Below are 11,791 nucleotides of genomic sequence, written 5' to 3'. Positions count from 1 at the left end.
AATAGAAGTATGGTAAAGCAAAATAATTAATCTATTCATTTAATTTATTCGTATTTCAATTTTAAAATAACTTATTTGAAAATTAATAAAAAATGATAAATTTAATTATTTCAATTTAATAATTTAATAGATAGTTAACACATATGATTAATAGGTAGTTAATAAAAATATGATAGATTTTGTTATTTTAAAAAGATTTGGTGATGCTTTTTATGATAAAAGCGTCGCCTATTCATTTGAATTTTTTCTTTCCATTTTTTTCTAATTAAATATACCATTTAGAATATTAATCATATGTAATAAAATATTAAAAATAATTATCAATATACATAAAAATGAATAAAATATTAAGCAAATTAATTTTTATTTCAAATTTTTAAATCATTTGTATAGGCCTCAAAAATTTTCAAATCTCACCGTCTCATCATTAATATTTTAAATAAATATATTGGGTGCATTTTTCAATTCCCATTTGTTTCACCAAGGCACAAGCCCTATGTGTTTGCCATGCTTTAAGTCTTGAACAGTCGGATTTCCTTTATAGGTTTTTCGGGTTTCTTCTTTCCTTTTCCTTTGTCGACGTTGGCAAACACATTTTCTCTAGTTTTTTGTCCATTTTTGAACGGCGACAGTGCTGGTTTTTATCGTAGGTAATATTTTTCGACCATCTTTCCTTTTTTTTTTTTTTTTTTTCCTTGTTGGGTTGCTGGGTTTTTTAGTGTGTTTCTTACTGGGTTCAACGGTGGAAGCTTCTGGGTTGCTGTGTTGCTACGTTGTTGCTGGGTTGCTATGTTGTTCGTTGTTTGTTGGGTTGCTGTGTTGCACGGGTTGCAAGTGGGAAAAACTTTGATTGTCAGTTTTTCGTCAAATATAACCGAGGGTTTTCTTAATCTTATTTGGGTTGATATTTTATTGCTTAAGATTGGGTTTTTGTCATGATTTTTCTTAGGATTGAGATTTTGTTCTTGATTTTGCATCGGGTTGGGGTTTTCCTTTTTATGTTGGTTGCTTGTTATGTAGTGGTTTAGGTTAGCACGACAACCAAAGTTTGCTCGATTAGGTCACTAGCTTGGCCTCAAGTTTGCTATTATGTTTGGGTTTGGTTACTAGGATTGTGTCAGGTTTGGCATTGTTGAAAAAGATATGTTTAATTTTATTTTATTGGTTAATAATATGAAGTTAAAATATTATATGAGTTTGAATTGGATGTATATTAGTATTATATATCTATAATTTTAGTAAAGGTAATTATTACATTTAAAGTGGGCATTATTAGTTGTTAATTTACATATTTGTTATTTACACATGAACTTCTTTTCTAATATTATATTTAAATTAATGTTTGCAAATTTAGACGCCTAAGCAACCTAGGAACACCAAATGTGGTGATGATGATAATAAGAGATATTATTAGGAGAAATGTACCTCGACAAAACTTATGAACAATAGTAATTTTAACATTTTATTATAATTAATTAGTATTTTATACTAATTAATATTTATTTATTTTGTATATATTTTAATAATTATTTAACATAATTTTTTCATGTGCAGTATGAGAATGTAACTTGATCACAAGATGATGTCAACCAGTTTAGAACTGAATGTGCATAAATTGTTATCTCAACCCTTTCATCTCAATGAGTATAATAATTTAATTGCTTTTGTTTGTACATAACTATATAAAATAGTTGATCCAATAACAAAATTGCCACATAAGTTAATATATAATTTATTTGAATTATTATTTTGTTATGTAAATATTCATTTGAATTTTATTGTTTATTAATTATTTTGTGTGAAACTAGCTATTAAACAATCTTAATTTGATAAAATTAAAAGCACTATTCAAAATAAAAAAAATGGGGAAGACAATGGTTTTTTGTTAGGAAAAAAAATATCACTAGATACCTAATTTGGCGACGCTTTGTAAAGCGTCCACTTTTATTTATTTATTTATTTTTTTTATAACTTTAGTGATAACATATCAAACCACACTTTGTGAACACTAAACTTTTAGTCAACTTTTATTTTACTTGATGCATTAATTACGTGTTTGTCATTGCTTTTTTTATAGTTCTAATTTCTACATGCTATCTCAAGTAAAATCTATCAAACTCAAAAATAAATAAATAAAACTAATCAAATTCCAGGACCAAAAAAGAATTGTATCGTAAAAAGCAGTACTGGTTCACATGCATCCAAAACCATCAAAACCGGCGTACATACACATGCATGATATTAACTAACTAGTCAAATAACAAACAACCATTATTGAAAACAAAGCCATTGGCCATGCCCATCTAGCTCCACTGAAATTGTTCACCACACAAAAATTCAAACTGATCCTCACATGATGAAAACTGCTGCGACAGCTGCTACCACAATGGATGTCATGACATTTATAGTAAAACCAAGACCACCGGAGAGATTCAAAGCCGCAACCGGCGGAACCTCATCACCCGATGAAGATGTTGAAGACTCCTCCTTCTTTGGCTTTTTTAACGGAGCCGGTGAAGGTGCCGGTGGCTTTGGTCTGGGTGCAAAAATGCCAAGAGGAAGAAGCACCTTGTCAACCTTGTAAATAGCCAGCTGATTGTCCGAATACACCGTGCCGGAAATGGAGGTATTCACAAGACCAGTGGATATGTTAACGATATTGCCAGTGGTGGTAATGTTAAGAGGGTAATTATAAGTATCACTAGCTTGTGTAAGAACCGGGTTGCTCACTGTTTGGAAATTTGTGATTGATATATAGTTAGGAATGAGATGGAACTGTAGGAGCTGCACCTTTTGTTCAGCATTGAGAGAATTGAGAGTGCCGGATTTGAGACCCGAGAATGCGGCATTGGTGGGAGCCAAGATGGTTAAGGAATTAGAGTTGCTGAGCTGATTTTCGATCTGATTTATGACTTGGGTATTCCTGAGGAGGCGGACGAACACGCTGAAGCCGCCTGCTTTTTCAAGGATTTTGGTGATATTGGGGCCAGCTGGTACAGGTGCTTTAGGCGATGCTGCTGGAACCGGGGGTACCAGAGACGGAGCTTGAACAAGAGGTTGGTCAATTGGCGTTTGAGCCGGTGCTTGAGGCGGTGTTTTAGCCCGCGCTTGAGACGGGGCTTGAGCCTTTGTCGGGGACTGAGCAGGGGAGTGAGTCTGGGAATTGGCCGGGGACTGTGCGGGTGACTGAGCTATAGCTGTGGTGCAGTGGTAGAACAAAACAAGTAGGAATGGCAGGGAAACAAGAGGCAGTTTCATCGCCATGTTTGTGGTAGTGTTTGGATTAGTAAAAGTGGAAATACACGAGAAGGTTTAATTAGACAAGTGTTTGATGTGTGTATTGGTCTGCAGGGAAGAGGGGGCTTTTATTAGCGCTGGGAAAAGCCCGTTAGGTGAGAAAGATTAATTAAGATGCAGAATGTTGGATGAAAACTCAATTGGAGGTTACTTTTGTGTGCCTATTGATGGAGATTGAGTTATTAATTGTCATGATCATCAGCTTTGCTTGTAAAAGCAGGAAAAACATATAAAGTAGTTTTCAAGTAGGTGTGACCGGATATGGCGTGTGTAACTACGATTTATGTCCCAACTTCATGAATTGAACTGTTCGTTCGGTGCTGCCTTCTCTTGATAGAGCAAAGGAACTGGATCTCACGGAAAAATTGGCTTGTTTATAAGTTAAATTATATTGCACATCAAAATATAAAATCTGATGGATAACTTGAATTAACCAACTCATTATTGATAAGAATCAAATACATAATCAATTACAACATCGTTTTACTATATACCATTAAAGTGTACAAGATAAATATAATTTCTCATTCAGTTACTTGAGTTGCTCTTTCTCTAAGATGGATTATTTCTCATCTAAAATAAAGGAAAGTTTGATACAAGAATACTGAGTAATTATGGACTCAAATGGCATGAAGCTTCTCATATGTATCCTTGTTTCCAATAGACTAACAAATGTACCTGATATATAACGTATCTAATATGTATCTAATAAGAGAGAAAAATTATGCTTTACTTGAAATTTTTTATATGATATGATATAGTGATGTTTAATTTATATAAAATTTTCAAAACTATAGATAATTCTAGTATGTGCTATGAAAATGAAATACCACTTTATCAATGATGCTGCGCCATCAACATTATATATGCATCTCTATCATATGACAGAAAATCATATACAGTAGCAGTGAAAGCAATGCAGATCTTATGCGTACTTTTGCCAGCGCCCACTTGAAAGCTCCTATATTTTCCTGCCAGCAACCACTAAGCTCTAAGTTTTCCTAACTAAAATTAATTTGCACTCTTAAATTTCTACCAAGTAATATTTCCCTCCGAGCCCTAATTATAAAACCCTCTCCTCCCTCCACCACAACATATCAAACAAGTAGTTGCAATCAAAAAGAAAATACATAAACACTCGTTCGAAAACCCTTCATCTTTCTAACATTTTTTCCAAAGCAAAACACTTACACTAAAAGCATGGTGAAGCTGCTTCTTATCTCCTTTCCAATCCTACTTATCTTCTTCTACCACTGCACTGGAACAAATGCTGTCGTTCGCTCTCGGGCTCAGTCCCCTTCAGAGGCACAAGCACCCGCCAAAACATCGCCTCAAGCACCGGCTCAAACACCAATTGACCAGCCTCTTGTTCAAGCTCCGTCCCTAGTTCCTCTGGTTCCAGCCCCACCGCCTAAAACACCTGAACCAGCTGGCCCCAATGTCACCAAAATCCTTGAAAAAGCAGGCGGCTTCAGCGTCTTCGTCCGCCTCCTCAGGAATACCCAAGTCATTAATCAGATAGAAAATCAGCTCAACAACTCTAATTCCCTTACCATCTTGGCCCCCAACAATGCCGCATTCTCGGGTCTCAAATCCGGCACTCTCAATTCTCTCAATGCCGAGCAAAAGGTGCAGCTCCTACAGTTCCATCTCCTCCCAACATATATAGCGACCACAAATTTCGAAACAGTGAGCAACCCGGTTCGTACACAAGCTAGCGATACTTATGACTATCCTCTTAACATTACCACCACCGGCAATATCGTTAACATATCCACCGGTCTTGTGAATACCACCATTTCCGGCACCGTGTATTCGGACAATCAGCTGGCTATTTACAAGGTTGACAAAGTGCTTCTTCCTCTTGGCATTTTCGCACCGACACCCAAGCCACCGGCACCTTCACCCACTCCGGTAAAAAAGCCGAAGAAGGAGGAGTCTTCATCTTCTTCTTCATCTTCATCTTCATTATCATCGAATGATGAAATTCCGCCTGCCGCAGAGTTGAATCTATCTGATGGTACTAGTCTCACCGGAAATCGCATATCCATTGCTGTGGCTGTGGTAGCTGCAATTTTTCTGAGGTTTCAGTTTGAGTTTTCTCGTACTGTATGATTGTACTGGGATTGGATATGGCTCCGGTGAACATGCCACTTTGGCTGTTTTTGTTAGTAGTCCACTGAGTGGTTGATTTCTTGCATGTATACCGGTTTTTTTTCATGAGATCTATTTTATTCCTTTCGCATTGATTTATTAATTTCCTTTCTTTTCTTTGCTCACAAAAAGGTCTTGCGGTGTCAAATTTTAAGTGGGTATCTAATTTTATTATTTCTCATTTTAAAATTTTAAAATGAAACCTTTAACAGTATATATTTAAATTACATAAGTAGATATTTAAATTACTACAAATAGCGTAAAATAGCTTCTATTCTAAATTAATTTTGCAATTTGTGATAATTATTATCATTAGTAGAATCCATTATTAACAGGGATTAGCGTCACTCGGTGAAAAATGGTCAACACAGTTCAGCCTTATTTATCCTGTTTAGTTTTATCAGATCATTATGTACTGTTATTTTAGAAGAGGTTGATTGTAATGTATTTATCTTTATCTAATGTAGTGCTTGCATATAAATACTCATCAGATGTAATCATTTATATTCAATATACAAAAATACAGTCTTTTCACTTATTCTATTATCTTAAGTTCCATTATATTACCTGACGTATAGTAATTAGGTGTATTTGATTTTTAAAAACTAAAAATCTAGAAAAGTAAACCTATAAAGATAACCGATTAAAATGTGATGCGGACAAATTTATGAATTCCATCTATAATAATCAGGCAAAAAATAACATTTTTCTTTTGGAGATCTTGGATACATGATGTATGCACACAATATTTTTGCCCGTGTCCAAAATTTTGGATCGGTTGCATAAGGAGAAACACTTAATAATAACAAATATTCTGAATTTACATTATATTATTCTTTATCACCATCGATAACGAACAACTATATCATTTTCCTTTTTTTAATTTTTAATTTAATCGTCAATTTTTTATGCCATTTTCTTTTTCTACAATGTTAATTCTTTAGAAACCTCACATTAAAATTCAAAATATATGAATTCATATATTTTGATATAAATACAACATTAAGGTTATATTCTTTTAAAAAATCAGCGAACGAGTTTGCCATGCATCAAAGATAGAACTTTGTAAGTGATTAAAATAAGAGATAAAAATTTAAAAGTTCTGTTCATGTAATTTATTTTATATTAAAAAGAAGGGTTATACTAATTTCCAAGTATGACAAATTAAGGAATAGAAAGTTAAGTTGTTAGGCACATGGTTACACTCATGACAGAGGCAAATCGTAGTCGTGAAAACAAAAACCAAATTAGCAGAAACTGTTACGTGCAGAATACCTCGACTTATTAATTAGATGCTCTTTGATTTTTGATTAAAAAATATTTCCATTGTTTTATCTCTTTATTTCTATATACTTCCTTAAAACGTTATAATTTCTAGAGGCATATAGGCCTGGTGAGGACCTGTTTTACAATTTATTGGGTCACTACGAATTTCATCTGGATTAAATATTTGGTCAGATAATTAATGGAACTGTGCTTGAAATCCATTCTTCTAGTGCCATGAGCAGAAGCAAGACATACTAGCCTAGAATTTACACTTGGAATCTAATTGACAATGCAAATGGTCCACCTTGAGCATGCACTTTTATCCATGAAAATTGGGCCATCCAATCGCCAACTGCAAAACTATCTATTAAAATCAATCTTATAAACCTCCTACAAGCAAAAGCAAATATTCTAGTAACATAACTATTACGTCTCTGTTTTGCCCAAACCAACTTTAAAACTCCTGGTTTTTCCTGCTTTTCCAAGCAAGCTACTCACTCTGATTGCCTCAAACCTCTCTCTGATCACTCCCTTCACCTTCCCCAAAAAAGACAGACCTTGTAACCACTAAAGTTTCTTAACTATAATTTCCACCTTTTTCACCTAATTCACTCACTTCCAAGTTCCAACGCTCATAAAACCCCTCTCTTCCCTCCAACACCATGCACCAAACATTTGCTCAAAAACTTCTCTTGTAGAAGCATTTCTTTCCAAGAAAAGCAAACCAAAGCCAGTCTACTTTTTCTCATAAAGATGTCAAAACAGCTTCTCATCTCCCTTCCAATCCTTCTTGTCTTCATCTACCTCTGTACCTCAACTGTAGCCCAGTCTCCGGCTCAAGCCCCGTCTGCTCAAGCCAAAGCTCACGCCCCTACAGCTCATGCCCCTTCTGCTCAAGCCAAAGCTCAACCAGCGGTTCAACCTCCCATTGAAGTTCCCCTTGTTCAAGCACCGCCCCATAAAGCCCTCACAGGCCCCACCAATGTCACCAAAATCCTTGAAAAAGCTGGCGGATTCAGTGTTTTCATCAGAATCTTGAAGAGCACCCAAGTGATCAACCAGGTTGAAACTGAACTGAACAACTCAAACAATGCCTTAACTATCTTTGCCCCCACCAATGATGCATTTTCTGGCCTCAAACCGGGCCTTCTCAATTCCCTCTCTATCGAACAGAAGGTCCAGCTTTTGGAGTACCATTTCCTTCCAGCTTTCGTACCAATTTCGAGTTTCCAAACTGTGAGCAACCCGGTTCGCACACAAGCCAGCGACACTTACGAATACCCACTCAATATCACCACCACCGGCAGTATCGTCAACATTTCCACCGGTATTGTGAACACCACCATTTCCGGGACAGTTTACACAGACAACCAGCTGGCTATTTATAAGGTTGACAGGGTGCTTCTTCCTCTTGGCGTTTTTGCTCCAAGGCCAAGGCCACCGGCTCCTGCACCGGCAGCTGGAGTCAAGAAGCCTAACAAGGATGAGTCACCGTTCAGCCCCGTTGCTGCGGTGGATGCATCTGCGGGTGTTAGTTTCACCAGAAATGGAATGGTGTCCATTGGCGTGGCTTTTGCTGCTGCTGTTTTTGTTTGGAGTCAGTTTTGAATTTGATTGTTATGAAATGATTGCGCCAGATTTGGATCAATCGGGGCGCGGCGCTTGTGTTAGATTTTGTTAGTTGATTTTGTGCTTACACGTTGGTTTTTGATGCGAAGCTTTACTTTTTGTTTATCGAATGGTTTTGTTTCTCTGATTTCACTTATTAAAAAAAAGCCTCATGCATTTAAAGGTAGCTAATAGCATCTCCACTCGCATTGCATTATCCCATTGTATTGCCAAAATGTGACATAGGTATAGTACATTGTAAAAATTTACCTATTCTATTATTGGTGTCAAATTTGGTATCAAATACACAATTGGCAAATTTTGATGGTGGCCAATTTGTCTTTCTTGACGGCCCTTTCTACTGTTTATATTTTCCATCCCTTCCTGCAAAAGCGTTTATTTTTATTTTCTATTTTTTATATCTGGACTGACCTACGGCATTCGAAAAATATTATGTTGGTAGATAAAAAAAATTGTTGTAGATTGATAGATTAAAAAGATATTGATAGAGTAGGTATGATGGTAAGTAAAAAAAAAAATATTGAGGGGTACAAGAATGGTTGATGAAAAGAAAAAAAAAATGGTGTATATATTTTGATAGTATATAGAAAATAAAACATGGTAGTTAATAAAATTTTAAATAAAAAAAAGTAGATAAAATTAGAATAGATGAAAAAAAAAAAAAAGGTGATAGATAAAGATATGATGTGTATTTGTGATTAAAAGTTAATATAATAGAAGCACAGTAATTTTCTTTTGTTGGGAAATAATAGAAGCATAATAATTTGATTACATTATATATATATATATATACAGTCCGTCTATGGTGCGGACGATCCTCATGCGGACCACAGTATTGGTGACGGTTTTTCATAGTATTGATGACGATTTTCTAAGAAACCGTCGTTAATACTATGAAAAACCATTACTAATACTACGGTCCTCATGCGGACCGTCCTCACCATAGAATTTCTGTTTATATATATATATATATGTATATATACAACCATGTTTAGGTTCGCTTTATAAGTTCAGAACTTAAGTTCGCTTTATAAGTTCAGAACTTAAGTTTGGTTTATAAATTCAGAACTTAATGCAGATTAATATTGCATGATAAAATTTCTCCTACAGTATGTTGTTACATGTTAGCTAGTCCACTTAAGTTCTAAACTTAAAAATCTGATTTGAATCTGATTGTATATATACATATACATCTACATTTATATATATATATATATATATAAATGTTTATATTTACTAATGCTGTTTTTTAGCATACGTCATTCGAGAATCAAATATTAAAATTTGATATTAGCATTTATCATCAGAAATTTATATCAATGCCGAATTTTAGCAACGACAATGTCAAAATAGCATTTGCCATTGAATTAGATGCTATATAAGGATTAGTTGAATAGACATAGAATAAAATAATAAAAAGAGGAAAAGGATGACGATATAATTGGAATTGGGATCAGTCAATCCGTTTTTTTAGTTCCCATATACATCGAGCAATGGCATGATGCCACATCATATAAAAATACTAACAAGGAAATAAAAGAAATTAAAATGTTAAAAAAAGAAATAATAATAACTAATTTTTAAAATAAGTTGGATGATACTGAGGGCAAAAGATAACTTTTATGTTAAAAAAACAAATTATTGTTGACCATCACAAGTAGGATTCACATGACATATGACAATTTAAGTCAGTATTCAAAAAGTTCATTTTTTCATATTTGAATTCTAGTATGAAAAATATTTCCGATAACTTTGTTTATTACGAAAATTTTTATTATATTAGAAAAATAGACAGCCGCTAAAAAAATCTCTCCAATGGGTTTGTCTAAACACTTTTTCAAGTTGATGTGCAACCAAAAAAAAAAAAAAAAAAAACCCATCAAAGTGATCTTTTACTTTTGAAGGCTCTGTCAGATATTGTGAAATTTCCTTAAAGGTAAAATTTTTCTTAAAATCTCAATTTTTTCAAAAAAAAAAAAAAAAAAAAACTTGATTATATAGATATATATATATATATAAAATAAATTGATAGCCATAAATATTTTTATGTGTTTTACCATTGAAGAACAATTTTACAATTAATTGTACATTTATACCATTTGAATTTAGATAATGTCAATTTTTATGCTCATAGATAGCAATCTATATTCATCATTACATATGCTCTAAGTGCATCCAATTAGTATTTGTGTTCTCAGCAATGGATTTCATTTATGTACATCATCGACAATGATGACAAATAATAAAACTCTAAAAAAAGTTCTATTAATTAATTTTTATAAATTAGGAGGGAGAAATTGCAAAGCTCTTGTTAAATATTCCTATGAGATTGTATGATATTATTTTCATTATAAATTTCAAACAATTAAGTAGATTAACATTATAAAATGATTAAAAAATTGTTTATGGGTTGATACCAATTAATAAAAGGGATCTTAAACTCTGTTTAGGATTTTAAAAAAAATGAATATCAATTTTGAGACTCAAATAATATCAAATGAACAAGAAATTTTCAGAGTTAACACAATAGTTAGTCAAGCATAATATTTATATATACCTATAATAATGCATTTTGTAAAAGCTAATCCTTTGACCGATGTCCAACTAAGCAATGCTCTCATTTCATTATTATTATTAGGGTTTTTGGCACCCTTGCCTCTTGAATTTTAAACGGATTGGCACCATGTACTTCATGTCTAGCACCGATGCCCCTTGAACTTGTAGCCTAGTAGTAATGCCCCTTGAGCTTGATGGTGGTAAACCTAAAACTTGCTCACAGCCATTGTTGCCAAAAACCTAGAAGTTTAGGGCAACTATGGCAAAAATCCTTATTATTATTATTATTATTTTTAATTTTTGTAATAAGCAATGCTGTCATTTAATTTGATTTATAACTATTGAGGATTGTAACTTAATGGAAGGAAGCCAGCTCAATCATTACACTTGCGGATTAAGAAGTTGTGGTTCGAATCTTTGTATGCCTCATTGTTGCCTCGATGTACTGCATGTTGCAATGCTATATGATGTAGGGCTATTGACTTGATGCCTTTTAAGTATCTAAGAATCTATTTCATTGCTTTCTAATGAATTTTACTAGGACTACTCATGTATTTACTCACTACACTCAACGCTTGAACTAGATCAAGTCTTATACTATTAAATTAGTTTTTGTACATTGGCAAATTTTCATGAGTTAAACACTATAATGTAAAGTTTGTTTCAGTGAGTGCCAAAGAATGAAGAATAAATCTCATTAAGAATAGTAAGCGACATAGAGGCCTTTTTTATTCATTAGGTAATTAGGCATATATTGTTCTATACTATTTTGGTTTTTCACTACGTTTTGTATTTTTACCTATTTTTATACTTAAGGTATTTCGATTTTGTTTTAAAATGATTTTTACTAAATTTGTGAAAATCAGAATACCTAGTTTAACCTATTTTT

General features: G+C 33.5%; 3 protein-coding genes across 3 annotated transcripts; 2 read left to right on the top strand and 1 right to left on the bottom strand.

Annotated features, from left to right (window-relative positions):
• Positions 1 to 2,152: 2,152 nt before the first annotated feature.
• LOC107411302 (fasciclin-like arabinogalactan protein 12) lies at positions 2,153 to 3,345 on the bottom strand. Its single transcript, XM_016018858.4, has one exon. The coding sequence runs from the start codon at positions 3,262 to 3,264 to the stop codon at positions 2,350 to 2,352; it is 915 nt and encodes a 304-aa protein (XP_015874344.3). The 5' UTR covers positions 3,265 to 3,345; the 3' UTR covers positions 2,153 to 2,349.
• A 934-nt stretch (positions 3,346 to 4,279) lies between these two features.
• Positions 4,280 to 5,619, top strand: LOC107411304 (fasciclin-like arabinogalactan protein 12). The gene has a single exon (XM_016018860.4). It carries the CDS (start codon positions 4,498 to 4,500, stop codon positions 5,410 to 5,412), a length of 915 nt encoding a protein of 304 aa, XP_015874346.3. The 5' UTR covers positions 4,280 to 4,497; the 3' UTR covers positions 5,413 to 5,619.
• Positions 5,620 to 7,192: 1,573 nt separating this feature from the next.
• LOC107411303 (fasciclin-like arabinogalactan protein 12) lies at positions 7,193 to 8,473 on the top strand. Its single transcript, XM_016018859.4, has one exon. The coding sequence runs from the start codon at positions 7,471 to 7,473 to the stop codon at positions 8,323 to 8,325; it is 855 nt and encodes a 284-aa protein (XP_015874345.3). The 5' UTR covers positions 7,193 to 7,470; the 3' UTR covers positions 8,326 to 8,473.
• Positions 8,474 to 11,791: the final 3,318 nt, after the last annotated feature.

The sequence above is a fragment of the Ziziphus jujuba genome, chromosome 10 (genome assembly GCF_031755915.1).
Source record: "Ziziphus jujuba cultivar Dongzao chromosome 10, ASM3175591v1".
NCBI lineage: Eukaryota > Viridiplantae > Streptophyta > Magnoliopsida > Rosales > Rhamnaceae > Ziziphus > Ziziphus jujuba.
This window is presented reverse-complemented; position numbering and strand designations above follow the sequence as displayed.